Genomic DNA, 13684 nt, shown 5'->3' with positions numbered 1-13684 from the left:
TTGGCATGTAGACTGGAGCAGCTAGAAATCAAACCACCAACCTTCTCAGTAGAGGACCTGCTCTACCTCCTGAGCTACAGACTCTCCAAGTTGAATAGTGAGAAACTTAAAGTGACTTCTGCTCTCTTAAAGCAGGACCACAATCCATAACCTTAACTATTTTCTACCACAAATATGTTGTTTTGAATATCTACTCATTTTCTTATATTTTGCTATATAAAGAAAAATCTTGTCATTTTTTTAAAGTGGTCTTGATATTATAACTGATCAGTTTACTCATTTAACTCTGCCGCATGAATAATTCAAGAAGAAAAAAGGCACCTAACTCAAGGGATTAACCAACATTGTGTCTAAACATAAAAATGAGCAATTTAGCAAAGAACCAATTTTAAATTATATCTTTACAAACCACACGATTGGCTCTTCAGTTGATCTATCTACTGTTTGCTGTTGTAGCTCAGGAACAACAGCGAGGGTCCACAGCTGTGTTTAAAACACAGTGGATGCTCTGTCAGGTTTGGGGCTGCCTTTCAGCCAGTGGTGTTGGACGTCTCGTCAAAATCAATGGAGTTATGAAAGCAGAAAACATCAGATTTTGATCCACCAAACAATACAATCTGGAAAGTGTCTGACTGGCAACAGTTTTGCGTTTCAGCATGACAATGATCCCAAACATATTCCCCTAAACAGAAAAACAGTATCACTCGTGAATTGACCTCCACCCAATGTTGAACTTCATTGTTATTAAAGCAGTGTGGGATCATCTTTACAGAAGATGGAACAAAAGGCAGCTGACATCCAAACAAATGTCCTTTGAGAAGCCTGACGAACCACTTAAAGAAAAGATAAGGAAGCTTGCCTAAGAGAGTTCAGACTGTGTTGAAGAATTGGGCCCAAATCATTACTTGGTCAATGTTTGTGACTTTACTAGTTTAATGACGGTACACATTACAGTGAACACTTTACAGAGACACGGTGCAGCAAGACTGTATTTTGCTAATTAGAAGTTTAAATTATTCAACAAATGTTTTCCATGATGTTCAAAGAAAGTGTAACCCAGGCAACACACTGCTTGATCCAAAAATATATTTATTTTCGCTTATTACTATGATGTTAGTGTAATTCCTTCAAGGCAGATTTGATTAACATGAAAAATTATTTAAGAAGCAGAATTAACACTGACATTTGCAGGAACATTTTTTTTCCTCCCTTATTAAAACGGTGCAGTTCGGCACCACTTTCCAGCTTTTTTGTTAAACGCTTCGAAAGCTTTCATGAAATGTTGGAACAGTTTGCCTACTTTTCTAGGAATTAAAGAAAGTTTGCTCCAAGCTTAGAGCGGAGTACCATGGGCACCAGGGAGGATTTTGAAAATCATCTTTATAGGGGAATTTACAACACAAAATAAAAAAAGGAGAAACAGAATGTAAGATCCACTATATCAGGGGTGGGGAACTCCAGGCCTCGAGGGACGGTGTCCTGCAGGTTTTAGTTGTGTCCTTGATCCAACACAGCTGATTTAAATGGCTGAATGACCTCCTCAACGTCAGTTCTCCAAAGGCCTGGCAGGCAATGCCAACACTAATCATTTGATTCAGGTGTGTTGACCCAGGGTGAGATCTAAAACCTGCAGGACACCGGCCCTCGAGGCCTGGAGTTCCCCACCCCTGCAATATACATACAAATCTATCTATTGCCATGTTTGTGTCAAGCAGTGTTTATCTGGTTATCAAATCCTTCTGGACAAAGTGGCCAATATTCAGTTGCATCTCTTTTTGCTGTTATCCAAAGTGATTGGTGGTTTTCTTGTCATGACCCTCAATGCATGATTATAAACACTGCGAGAGAGTCGTGAAGTTCATGGAAAATATAAAACCTTTATCGCAGAGGGCTCTTGCCACCTGCAAAGGGAATGAAGTTAGCCTTACATTTTCACAGCTACACTTAAATTGGATTTACAAGGTTTTCTCGAACCTTTCTTACCTTCTCAACACTCGCCTTGTTTTGCAGTTGCAGTTTGTGCACCTGTGTGCTGTCTTCCTCTAGAAGATCAGCGCTTTCACCGCTGCTGGGCTATCTGTGCCACTGAGAGATATTGTTTCTAAGACCCACTATCATGTGTCTTTCTACAAGATTCTCACTGTCTGGAGGGGTTGGTATTGTAGTTCCTATCACTGCTGTCTGAAATAAAAGGCTGGAATAAAACCATGTATTTTGAAGAAATCACAAACATCGTATACCTCCCTTACCACACAAGGATGCTAAGGTATTTTTGCAAACCCAAAAACACAGATATCCACAGGATATTTCTATACCATGGTGAATTCTCTAGTTCAACTAGCCAGTGATAAAAGTAAAAACTTACTGACAGAAAAAATCTCAGGGTCTTTCTGAGGCTGTGTGGCTGGCTTGATGCAGAATGTAATACACCTAATTCTCTCACTCAGAGATTCCTAAGCCTGACTGCTGCCTCTGCTATCTACACCTTAAAGACAAGTGTTTTTCAGATTTACTCTCTGTTGCTTGGGAATATTTGGTGGTATCAACTCTGTCGGGGGAAACTGCTGAGGAAGGGATTTGCTTCATTGCCCCTACACTCTTTTTTCCCCTGTTCTTCGATCTTGGAAAGATTTAACCCAAAGAACAACTTGAAACAAAGATATTTTGGTGTGTCTTGATCAGTCGTCTTTGCAGACTTCTAAGCCCTGGGGTTTTAACAGCAGATGGCCAATAAAACTGTAAGGCTTTCCCTGTTCCTTCTCCCGTTACCCTTGCTATCTTACTGCAAATCTTCCATGATCCAAGGTAACGGCTGGCTTTCACAAATCCAACGATTCTGTGAGTACTCAAGGTGATGAACTTCTCACAATAAATATCCTTTTGACTTTTTATTATTTGACAAAAAGAGAAGGAATATATTCACTAATTTTAGCTTTTGAAGGTGACTTTAAAACTCTCAGAGCATGCTAAGCTGACAGTCTTTCCCATCCCTGAACCAGACAACATGCAACATGTACCCACTAAGGAAGGCTATCGAGGTTCTTAGCCATCTAACTCATGGTAGTTTTGAGAGCTTGAAAAGAATGTAACAGGACTTTTTTTTTGTTTGTTTGCTTTAAGACATTTCCCACTAGATGGAACGTGACTCCTAGAACTTTCTGCTATGCCTACTACAAGGTAATAGGGGTTTATTACCCTGAAGTCTCCACCAGTTGTTTTAGAACTGAAGAAGTCTCTTGAATCAGAGGTGAAGCTCTGAAGGCAGGCTCTTCCTATGTTAGTATGAACAGCAGTTCAGTGAGGGGAAGTTAAGGGCTTCCTGCAGGATTAGACAATTGATCATGGCAGCACATCCACAGGATATAATAAATACCATATAGCCAGACACAAATTCTGTCATAGTATTACAGAATTCACTGAGGCATTGGACAAAGCTTAGTCCCTCGCCTCGAGTACTCCTTTGCGACGCTCCACCATGCGCCAGAGCACATTTCATCTGGTGGGTTACCACATATTAGCATTGATTTCTGCAATACCAAGGTGTTTTTTTCATAGTCAGCATTAATCTGACACTTATCCAGAATGACTTGGCGTACAAGCACCAACAGCAGAACGAACGACACGGTGAAAAGAAGCAGAGACAGAACCTGTTAATATCTTAGGAAGAGAGTCTGGCTGGCTAACAAGAGACATTCATCTCTCACTCTAATCCAGCGAGACTTACAATAGCGGCAAACGGTAATGATAGGGTGAGACAGGGAGTAAATGATAAAGGTAGACGGACCATCTCTTGCATTGTAGGTAGATAAAAGGCTTCGAGCCTGGCTATTCTTCTCAGCTTCTCAGTCTTTTTTCTCTTTTGGCAGGTTGCCCATTACTCGCTCAGGATACCTGATCTCATCCATTCTTTGGATAACACTATCATGTTTAATACGCGATTATAGGTGTTATAGGAAGCATAAAGCCTCTGACTTGTATTTTGACAGCTGACAAAGGTACCAATATTTTTCTGATTGCTTACACTTTTACAAAGTATTCACATTAACTCTTTTTTTGTAATACAGTATTCGTGTCATTTCTTCTACAGCACTGTACTCTTCAAGAGCCAAATTCGGCTTAAGTAACTGGAAGCGAGACACTTCAATTCACTATGGATGGGTGCCATGAAACTCTGAAACTCTGCCAGTGTAGTAAAATTAATTTTGTACAAATCAAGTTTGTTCTGTTGAGCAGACTCTAATTAATGTTAAGAAATTTAAGTAGGAAACTTCCATCTAACCTATTTTAATGATTTTTTTAATCTCCTTCATTCCACTTTGAATACAAATTAGTTTCTGTGTCACGGCTACGGACTGATCTCTCAGCATATTGGTTTGGACAACTGCTATACAGTTATATGATTAATGTTGCTGTGTCATATATTAATATATTTTCTATATTACATATTTATTTATGTTTAGCTTAAGTCCTCATGAATGCAAGATAGTCCAAAGCATCATAATAATCTGAGGCTCTGAAACACTGTTGCATAAGCAGTGCCCCAGTACCTTCAGTATACATTATATATAACATGAACCACACTTAGCTAACAGAAGGAACAAGTGACCTGGCATATTATCACTGTGGTCTTTACAAGGCAGATGATACACCTAAGAAAGGAGCCCAGAGGATATTCAAAGGAGCAGATTTTTTTTAATTAGCTGTTGACGTTTGTGCTACAAATGCAGCACAGGAGCAGACAGACTGCACTTCTTATAACACCGGCTGTCCTCTGCCTCCCCTCTCCTCTGCTGCCGTTCTCTTCAGTTTGATGTGTATTTGCTCTGAATCCTTCTGTCCCTGTTGCTCCTATCTTTGTCTAAGTGAGTCTCTTTAGCTCAGGTACATGCTTCGGGGAACAGACAACAAGACAATCAGAATAAACTCCCAGAGATAGCTTGGGAAATCCAGCTACTGCGGTTAGTCTTTCTCTCTGCCTGTTCTTCATCCTTCTCTTGTTTTCTCTGGACTCCTTTCCTTTTTGACTCCTTTCCATTTTCTCTGGCATTTTCTGTCACTGTCGGGCAGTAAGAGGAGGGTTGGAATAGTTTTTCAAGATTTTGTTTGTGCAGCAGTAAATGATTAAAAGCTTCTTTGCAAGTTGAAACTGAACACTGAAGCGCACGTGTATGGCTCAGTCAAGCTACTCTGTAACAGTAAGAACTTTAGAGACCACATTTCTCAATTTTAGCTGAATCACAGCAATTATTTGATTTATTTTGGGGAAGGAAGCTTGATGTGAAACTTTTATGTAACTTTTTCAAAGTTAACAGAAAGTCAAATAGAGAAATCTGCTGAATTTTATTGTGTGTTGAACAATCCATTCTTGCTAACCCTCCTATGATGGGTGAATGCAGCTGGAAAAAGTACGGTTTGTTTACAGTAGACTGCAGTCGATGGTATATATATGCCTCTGTGCACCGTGCATGCACCTTTCAGTAAACTACAGCTTAGTGGTGATTTAGCGAGCGTTAGGCGATCAGCCTGCGTCTTCCCTGAAAACTGTGAAAATATGTAAGTTACCAAAGCAATCACAATACAGTGCAGCACTGTATACCTCTTTGCTGCCAGTTTCTCCTAGTGATTTCCAGCAACCTGCAGCAACCACTTGCCGACCAGCTAAGGAATACACATTTCTCTAGTAACCACTCGTTTGCAGGATGTCGCCCAACGGTCTTTGTGTGGCTGGGAAAAACTGTGCAACTGGTAGCAAATGTTACTGACTGATTGAAATACCATAAAAACCCAAGAAGCAAAAATAAAATCAATTTAAAGATCCACTGCTCCTAACTAGTAAAAAATTTCAAAAGTGTGTACAATCAGTCCTACAAGAGTTTGTAGAAAATAGTAAAATAGCCTCAGGTAGCTCTCTGGACTCTGATTTTCGAGTCCTCCCAACAAGATAGTTGAGTGCTTGCACTTTTGAGATTTCCCAGCTTGTGCCCCCACATATATAACTGCAATAAGTGCTCTTCTTGACTTTATACACACAAGTGACATTTTACAAATGCTCACCTCGCAGCCCGGCTGCTTTGCTGGTGGCTTGGCATGGGCAAACTTTGCCGTGCTACTTCCTGGTCTGACCTTTTCGCTCGTAATTAAATTGTTGACTAAGCACACACACATTTAGTCTTGGCAGCTACCACTTTTCACAGTTACCATGAAGCAGCTATATTGGAGTAGAAGTGCTAATCAGCACTTTGCTCAAAGGCACACTGGCAGTACTCAATGAAGGAGTGGCAAGCCTCCGAGCCATCTGCTGTATTTACTCTCTGTTTGAGAAAGAAATCTGAATATTTTGTTCCAAAATTGCTTCTCTAACCTCTACCACTACCCAAATAAATCTCCCCCAGTATCCCAGATGAGTACTCCTCATTGATTTATTTTTGAAGTGCTCTGTCTTCGTCCTAAATGGAATATCATCAGCCAAGCACAATGGTAATGCACTCTCTCTCTGCACCCCTGCTCTCTTTCTCTTTTCACTCTCTTTTATCCACTCTCGCTATCATCTCCCAAGCACAATGATAATGCTCCCCAGGCGTGCATGTAGCCGCACAAAGGCAGACAATAAGGCAGATACGAACGGATATACTATCACATCTTACTGGTTCTTTTTACTTTCTACCCAAAGCGACATGTGACGCCGAGCGCTGGCTGAAACTCATCAGTCAAATTAAAGCTCCTACTGGTCAGAAGCGCCGCGCGCACTTTTGTCTATCGCAGTTTGCTTGCTGTTTCCGAGGTGCATGTGTTGTTTTGTGGTTTTCTGAACCAGATGGAGGAGGGATCTGGGGCCAAACATCAGGGACTCTGGGAATCAGCGGGGCGTCTGTGTGTATGTGTGCACACACGCCTCTTGTTTGCGTGGGATCATCACTCCTGAGTGAGCTTGCTGAAGTAGAACCCCCGTTTTGAGCTTTTACACACACATTCACAGAGGCACCCTCGCAGTGGGTGGGAAGGGCAGTGATTGGGCCTCAGCTGCTTCCTTGGCTGGCCCTACTGGGCAAAAGGGAACCGGGCAGGATTCATCAACACTTTTCTCTAACAAGCTCTGCATCTATCTCCTACAATCTGCTGATGAGTAACAACAGGGAAGGAAGGGAGGAGCACAGAAGGAGCAAGAGGCAAGAACAGGTAAAAAAAAATAAGGGGTAAAAAAAAGAAAAAAGGCATCACTGCTGCCTATTTAAATATCGAAATGAATTTCAATCAAAGAGAATGAGAAAATGTTGCTCAGCACTGACCAGACATAAAGGAACAGGGCTTTGACAGGATATGTGAAAGGAAATAAAGTACTACCTTATAAAGTTTAACCACAGCCAAATCACAGGTTATTTTTAACTGACTGTTTTTAACCACACAGCTCTGAGAGTTAAACCACACAAAAACCCAGTAGGTCCCATTCATCAGTGTGTATTTCGGCTGGCGATAAAAATCAGGCACAATATGCTTCCCACATAGGATTAAAAACCTGCCATTAGTCCAAGTAACACCAAACTCAAACAACCTCCCACAGAGAAATAAATCTTAGCTGTAATGGAGCTCCAGAAAAACCACAAGGGTGAGAGTGAGTTGTTTCTACTAGCCTAAGTATCCATCATAAAGCCCAATAAGTGCATGTGTCTGCCCCGTTTGACAGTAAATCTACTTTAATGTGAAATGGTTTGCTTGTGTGCGTCTTCCCCAGCGATGCTGCTGTCATGTTCAGCGTCGAGTAGTGGAGCAGAGTCTTTATTTATTTAGTGTGGAAGGCTGTGGAAATCTGCGCATCGTTTGCATTACTTCTCACTCATCGTTAGACGCCACTTCAATCAACCAATCAAAATCAAGCCATTAATGGCCCGCTTTACACGATGAGCTTAAACTCTTCTGTTTTTAGATAAACCGTGCTGCCGCCGCCTCTGCTGCTGCTCATTTCCTCCACTGAAAACGCCTCGCTCGAGCCAGATGAAAAACCTCTGGAGGCACCGTCAATTTACCTTCATCTAAACTAGCTGTCAGAGCTCTCATCCTGCATTTAAGTCTGCTCCGACTGCTTCGAGAACACTTCCTCGAATTTGCCAGGGCGATGCTTCTGGAGCACAGGAGTAGTGCAAAAAGCCAAACTGTAATTTCTTTCAGCTGCTAGCTTCTGACATTACCCAGCCCACATTTATTCGGGATCTGAACTAGACAAAAGTCCAGCATGAAAAATTATTTTGGTTCAGTTTTATTATTAAGGTCCCCACAGGACCTCTTCAGAACCACTTGGATATATTCTAGGAGCAACATCTTTGTTTCTATCCCTTGAAAAAAATGCTGCTTACTCAAATTGTAAACTTACAAACACATTAGCTTACCTGGCAATGCTCCAGTCAGGTTCAATCTTCAGAACAGTGGGGTCTTCTGTGTAGTTAAACTTGACTTCTGGGTTTCTGAGCTCTGCGTCATCGATGTCCACCAAGACTGGGGCACTGCCCGAGGCCAGTCCAGCTGGTGTAACGCACACTATCTCACGGGCATTCCTCCTGGACGGACAGAAGGAGGAAAAGCTGACGGAAATCAATTCCAGCCCAAGGACATGTCTCAGCAAAGTAGAGAGCAAATTATATAACTAATGTCAACATGCTCAAAGCAAGGGCTGTATTTTCACATTTCCATTTGCCAGGCTCTGAAAAGATAAAACCAATTTCACCAGAAAAGGTGGCAACCCTTCTTCTGACAGAATAAAGTTTCCGATTGCAGGAATTTTCTAATTAATAAAGAATTATTGGACAAGAACACATATAGAGAGAATAAAAGAGAAGTAAAATTAGGTTTGAGAAGGAAACTATTCACATCTAACAGAGGAAAAATCTTAGCAGCACCCTATCAAGGAGCCAGAAGTGCCTAATCACTCAGAATTATAGAATAAAGAATTGTAATAATAAAGAGGCAATGATTTCTTTCTTGTGCCAGGACATTTATTTCACACCGAGGCCCGAGCAGAAGAGATGACATATTAAATGACTTTTTCTTGTAATTACCAATGTCTGTCCTGTGAAGCCAATTAATCTCATGCTCTTTAACTCATCTTGTAAACTGCCTGATTAGATCATTCTGCTTATAACTAGAGCACTTCAGCTCACAAAATAAGCCAAGTCCTGCTGTTTGATCAGCCTGACGGCCTCCTGGAACATACGAATCAGAGTTCACAACTGGAGCTTTTATGTGTGAGGCCAAGACAGAGCAAATGTATAGTTGGAACTGTCTGTGGCCACTTATACAACTGGGATTAAAGACTGTTATGTCAGTCTATCAAGTGGCAACCTACAGCGCTAAAAAAAAGGCTAACACTTAAGTGTCAAAAACGACTACTCCTTTGAGAATTGCCTCTTGAGAAAAGCTCAAAAAGCAGGTCAATCCACATAGAGTCACATTACAAAAATGCCTAACTTAACAGCAGAAATTAAATAACTACAGTCTGCATAGAATAAAAATCTTTGTCTCTTTAGCTGATTTGCTAAAGACTGCATGGTTGGTGGAGGTGGGTTATTTGTATTAAAGTTTTACTTTAATACAAATAACAGACTGAGTGGGCAGGCTGAGTTAAAAGTGGTTGCTGAAAGAGTTGGGCTATAGCTGCTAACTGTCTGCTAGGCCTCACCTCACTTAATCTGAGGTGTTTGTATTGTTGGAGCAATTATTTAACTAGGATGTGGTCTATTATTTTAACAGCCCAGTCGAAAACTTTGTAGTGTGTCTAATTCAAGTGTTTTATTCATATGTTCTGTATCTGGCTTGCTAACGTTAGCTACCTTAGCACTCTACCCTCTTATTTATGATACATTTACATAAACAGTGGCTGTAAAAGAATTATTGCAAACTTGTACAATAAACTTGTGTTCTTGCTAACTTAGAACAGCTGCTCCAAAGTCTGGGACCAGATCTATGAGCACTCGCAGTCAGGTGCTGTTAAAGGTGTTGCACACTCAGCTGATCAGCCGGTTGCCGCAGCTACTTGCAGTCAATCGCCAAATGAAAAAAATCAAAAAAGAAATCAATGCAATTACCAGGCAACAAAGGATTTTTCTTAGTCCAGTGTCTTAAAAGGACCTGCTTTCCCGGTGGTGCCACACCAAAACTCCAGAGTCAATGACCCAAGTCAAGTCACTTTGCCATGCCAGCAAACATGTACCTTCATGAAAGCATAACAACGAGGCCAAAATGTTGGCATGTTTGTTGGCATGGCAAAATAAATAGTTGAAATTGAGATTTGTCACTATATGCTGGATTTTTCATAGTCAAAAGGAGGTTGCTGTCCTATTTTTACTTTAATATGACCGAGCCATTAAATATTCTCATTTGTCATTTAAGAAAACCCCAAAAAACTACAACTGACGTCTCAAACGGTCTACATGACTACAAAATTCGGTGATGTTATGTATGTCCATCCTTTATATACAGCCTGTCTGAAGACAGCATTTAGGTAACTGCATCGACTCTGTGAGTCCTTACCTTTGGTATTTACACTGCTTTATTTTAGTCCTGTTGGAAATACGATCAGATCTTGTGGAAGTGTAGTTGATTTCAAGCGACAAGGGAAACAATAGCACAGATAACGCTTCCATTCAGGAGGGATTTTTTTCCTCCTTCTGTGTGGACTGCATTTGTACTTGGGTGCAATCTGATCAACCACCTCCCTCATCCAGATGATATACCCAGATTTAGGTTAGTATTACTAGATTATTACTAGATTATGATTATTATTATGTTTAAGACTAACTAAAGCACCTACTTTTTTTATATTTAAAAGATTTATCTCAATAATCAATATTACCACTGACAAACACTACAATCCAAAAATGTTATTTTACAGCCGATATAACATTTTGGATTGCAGTCTCGAGTGCAGTCCTCAGTAGATACATTACCTAATATGTATATAGCACAGTTGAGCGGTGGCTGCTTTTGTACAGTACAGTACATGTGTATATGAAAGTATGTGAGCGCACTTCGATTTGGTGTTGCAGAATCTATTGTGCCTCTTTATATCTCAGCAGCCACACAGGGAGGGAGAGAGTGTGAGAAAAAGAAAAAAAAAGGACAGAGAATCTACGATATCCAGTCTCCTGAGTCCCTTGGCCTGTAACCATAGCAACCCCATTCAGAAAGAACCCATGCCCCAGCAATCTTCACAAGATGCCACAAACACGGTCCCACAGTTAGGGTGTGACAGATAAAGACAGAGTTGAGGTGAGCGAACAGTCGTGGTGAAGTGGAGTCTGCGGGATTACCGTGAGGACGGAAACGACTGGTGTGACATCAAAGCTAGCGTACGCTCGCTTCAATAGAGATTAGCTGTTTGAGACTAATCCATGCATTTGACATGCAAGCAACTGTGGTGATAGTTTGGACGTTTTTTCTCTCCATGCAGTAGATTAAGGAAAGCCTGCGTGAGCGCAGACAAAGAGATGCTGAGTGTCTGCAAGCAACAAGCATGCACACACGCTTAATACAAACAGTCATGAGCCCACACACACACACACACACACACACACACACACACACACACACACACACACACACACACACACACACACACACACACACACACACACACACACACACACACACACACACAGAAATAAACCCAGTCTGACATACTGGCTACATGTTTACACGTGCATGTAATATCTTTATGATAATGCTATTTTTTTCTTTTGCAATACACCACAAAACAAATCTTCAGACAGAGAATCCTTATTTATGCACATATTTCCTTTAAGCTTTATCTGTTTGTTTTTCCCATCATCCTCAGCATTTTCAGCTCGAAGTGTAAATTTATTTTTACCACGTTAAGCATCACTCAGTTTTCCTTAGGGGGTTAGTTTAATACATTTTAAATTTATAGCAGCAATAAAAAAAGGAGTCTTACTTTTTGAACTGGCATGGCAGCGGTCCTATGCTGACAGACACGTAGCTGCCCGCGTTGAGGTAGCTCCCCTCGATGGTGACACGAGTTCCCCCTGAAATGGGCCCCTGGGACGGCTGGATACGTGTGAAAAAGGGAGTCTGCAAAGAAGAGAGGGAAAAAAATTCAATATAAATCTTCTTGTTTGTATCAATTTAGTTATGATTTAGTCCACTATTTAATTGTGTTTCAGCAGTGGGAGCGTCTCTTAACTTCCTCATGGAGCAGCTAACATAACAAAAGAGTTCGAAGTCTCCTCGCTGGGATCCTTACCACAAAGGTGAACGGCCGCGGCGACAGGGCTCTGTAGTCGTTGACGCAGTCTCTCACACACACCTCCACCTGAGCCTCTTGGACCCTGTAGCCGGTCGCGTCGTTCAGCAGACACACTATTCTGTGCACAGAGAGAGAAAAGTTGAAGCAGATGCTTCTTTATTCCTCATTTTATCATGTATTCACAGTATATAGTGCAGTGCAGTGCAGTGCAAAAAGAAGTGAATGGTCAGTCACGTGGTCACAGAAGGCTTTATGCAGACACCAAAATGCTTCAGACAATAGATCTCAATCTACAGTTCATGAGTGGTGAAAGACAGTTAAAAAAAAGGAATAAAATGTATCTGACTAGGGAGTGGTGCAGAGATGTCAGGAATAATGTGCAGAATAACTGATGTGTGTGTAATATTTGAATAGAGATGCCCTCTATCTCAACATGCATCATTTCCCAACTAACTGCACTTCAGAGAGATTGTTTGATCTGCGTGAACTCAATTCCTCAGCCGTGTAGGACCCTGCAGAGGAGTAAATGTCAGTATAGAGGGATGAGAAAAATAAAGGAAAGAGCATATGTAGAGAGTAATGGAGAGGAACGACAGATGGAATTTACAAACGCACAAAAAAAGAAAGCCTGATGTCACTATCTTTGCAGCCGCTGAACGCGGATGCACCTATACACAAATGTGTTCTGGTTGACATTTTTTCCTGTCCTTTGATTGGTCGGGATCAGAGAGGCACAAGCTGCAGCTTCCTCTTTGTGTGTGTCCTTGGAATTAAGTGTGATTCTGTGAGAGAGGCATTTGGGTCGTCCACATGCTGCAAATGTATTGATGTGTCTTTGTAGGCTCAGATATGCTATATTGCCAACAGTATTCGCTTGTCTGCTTTCGCACACATATGAACTCGAGTTACATTCCATTCTTAATCCACAGAGTTTAATATGATGTTGTCCCACCATTTGCAGCTATAGCAGCTTTGTGTCTTGTGGGAAGGCTTGCAGTCTCCGCTCTAATTTATCCCAAAAATGTTATGTTGGGTTGAGGTCAGGGGTCTGTACAGGCCAGTCAAGTTCTTCCACACTAAACTCGCTCATCCATGTTTTCATGGCCTTTGCTTTGTGCACTGGCAGCAGTCATGTCGGAACAGGCAAGGGCCATCCCCAAACTGTTCTCACAAAGTTGGGAGCATCAAATTGTCCTAAATGCCTTGGTATCCTGAAGCATGAAGAGTTCCTTTCACTGGAACTAAGGGGACGAGTCTAACTCCTGAAAAACAACCCCACATCATAATCTTACCCCCACCAAACTCTACACTTGCCACAATGCAGTCAGACAAGTACTGTTCTCCTGGCAACCACCAAACCCAGAATCATCCATCAGATTGCCAGACAGAGAAGCGTGATTCATCATATCACCAGTGCTCTAGAGCTCAGTGGTG

The 13684-nt window shown here is 41.4% G+C and overlaps 1 protein-coding gene across 2 annotated transcripts in view; it reads right to left on the bottom strand.

Moving 5' to 3' along the window:
• LOC116311206 (plexin-A1-like) overlaps positions 1 to 13684 on the bottom strand; it is a 311927-nt gene that overhangs the window by 60562 nt on the left and 237681 nt on the right. For both annotated transcript variants that reach the window (XM_039604677.1, XM_031728256.2), the window contains exons 14-16: positions 12248 to 12368; positions 11939 to 12075; positions 8382 to 8549 (exon numbers count right to left, since the gene is read on the bottom strand). In XM_039604677.1, coding sequence (XP_039460611.1) covers positions 8382 to 8549; positions 11939 to 12075; positions 12248 to 12368 — 426 coding nt within the window. The remainder of the gene's footprint in view (positions 1 to 8381; positions 8550 to 11938; positions 12076 to 12247; positions 12369 to 13684) is intronic.

The sequence above is a fragment of the Oreochromis aureus genome, linkage group 20 (assembly GCF_013358895.1).
Source record: "Oreochromis aureus strain Israel breed Guangdong linkage group 20, ZZ_aureus, whole genome shotgun sequence".
Lineage (NCBI taxonomy): Eukaryota > Metazoa > Chordata > Actinopteri > Cichliformes > Cichlidae > Oreochromis > Oreochromis aureus.
Note: the sequence above shows the minus strand (reverse complement) of the source record. Positions and strands in the feature narration are given on the sequence as shown.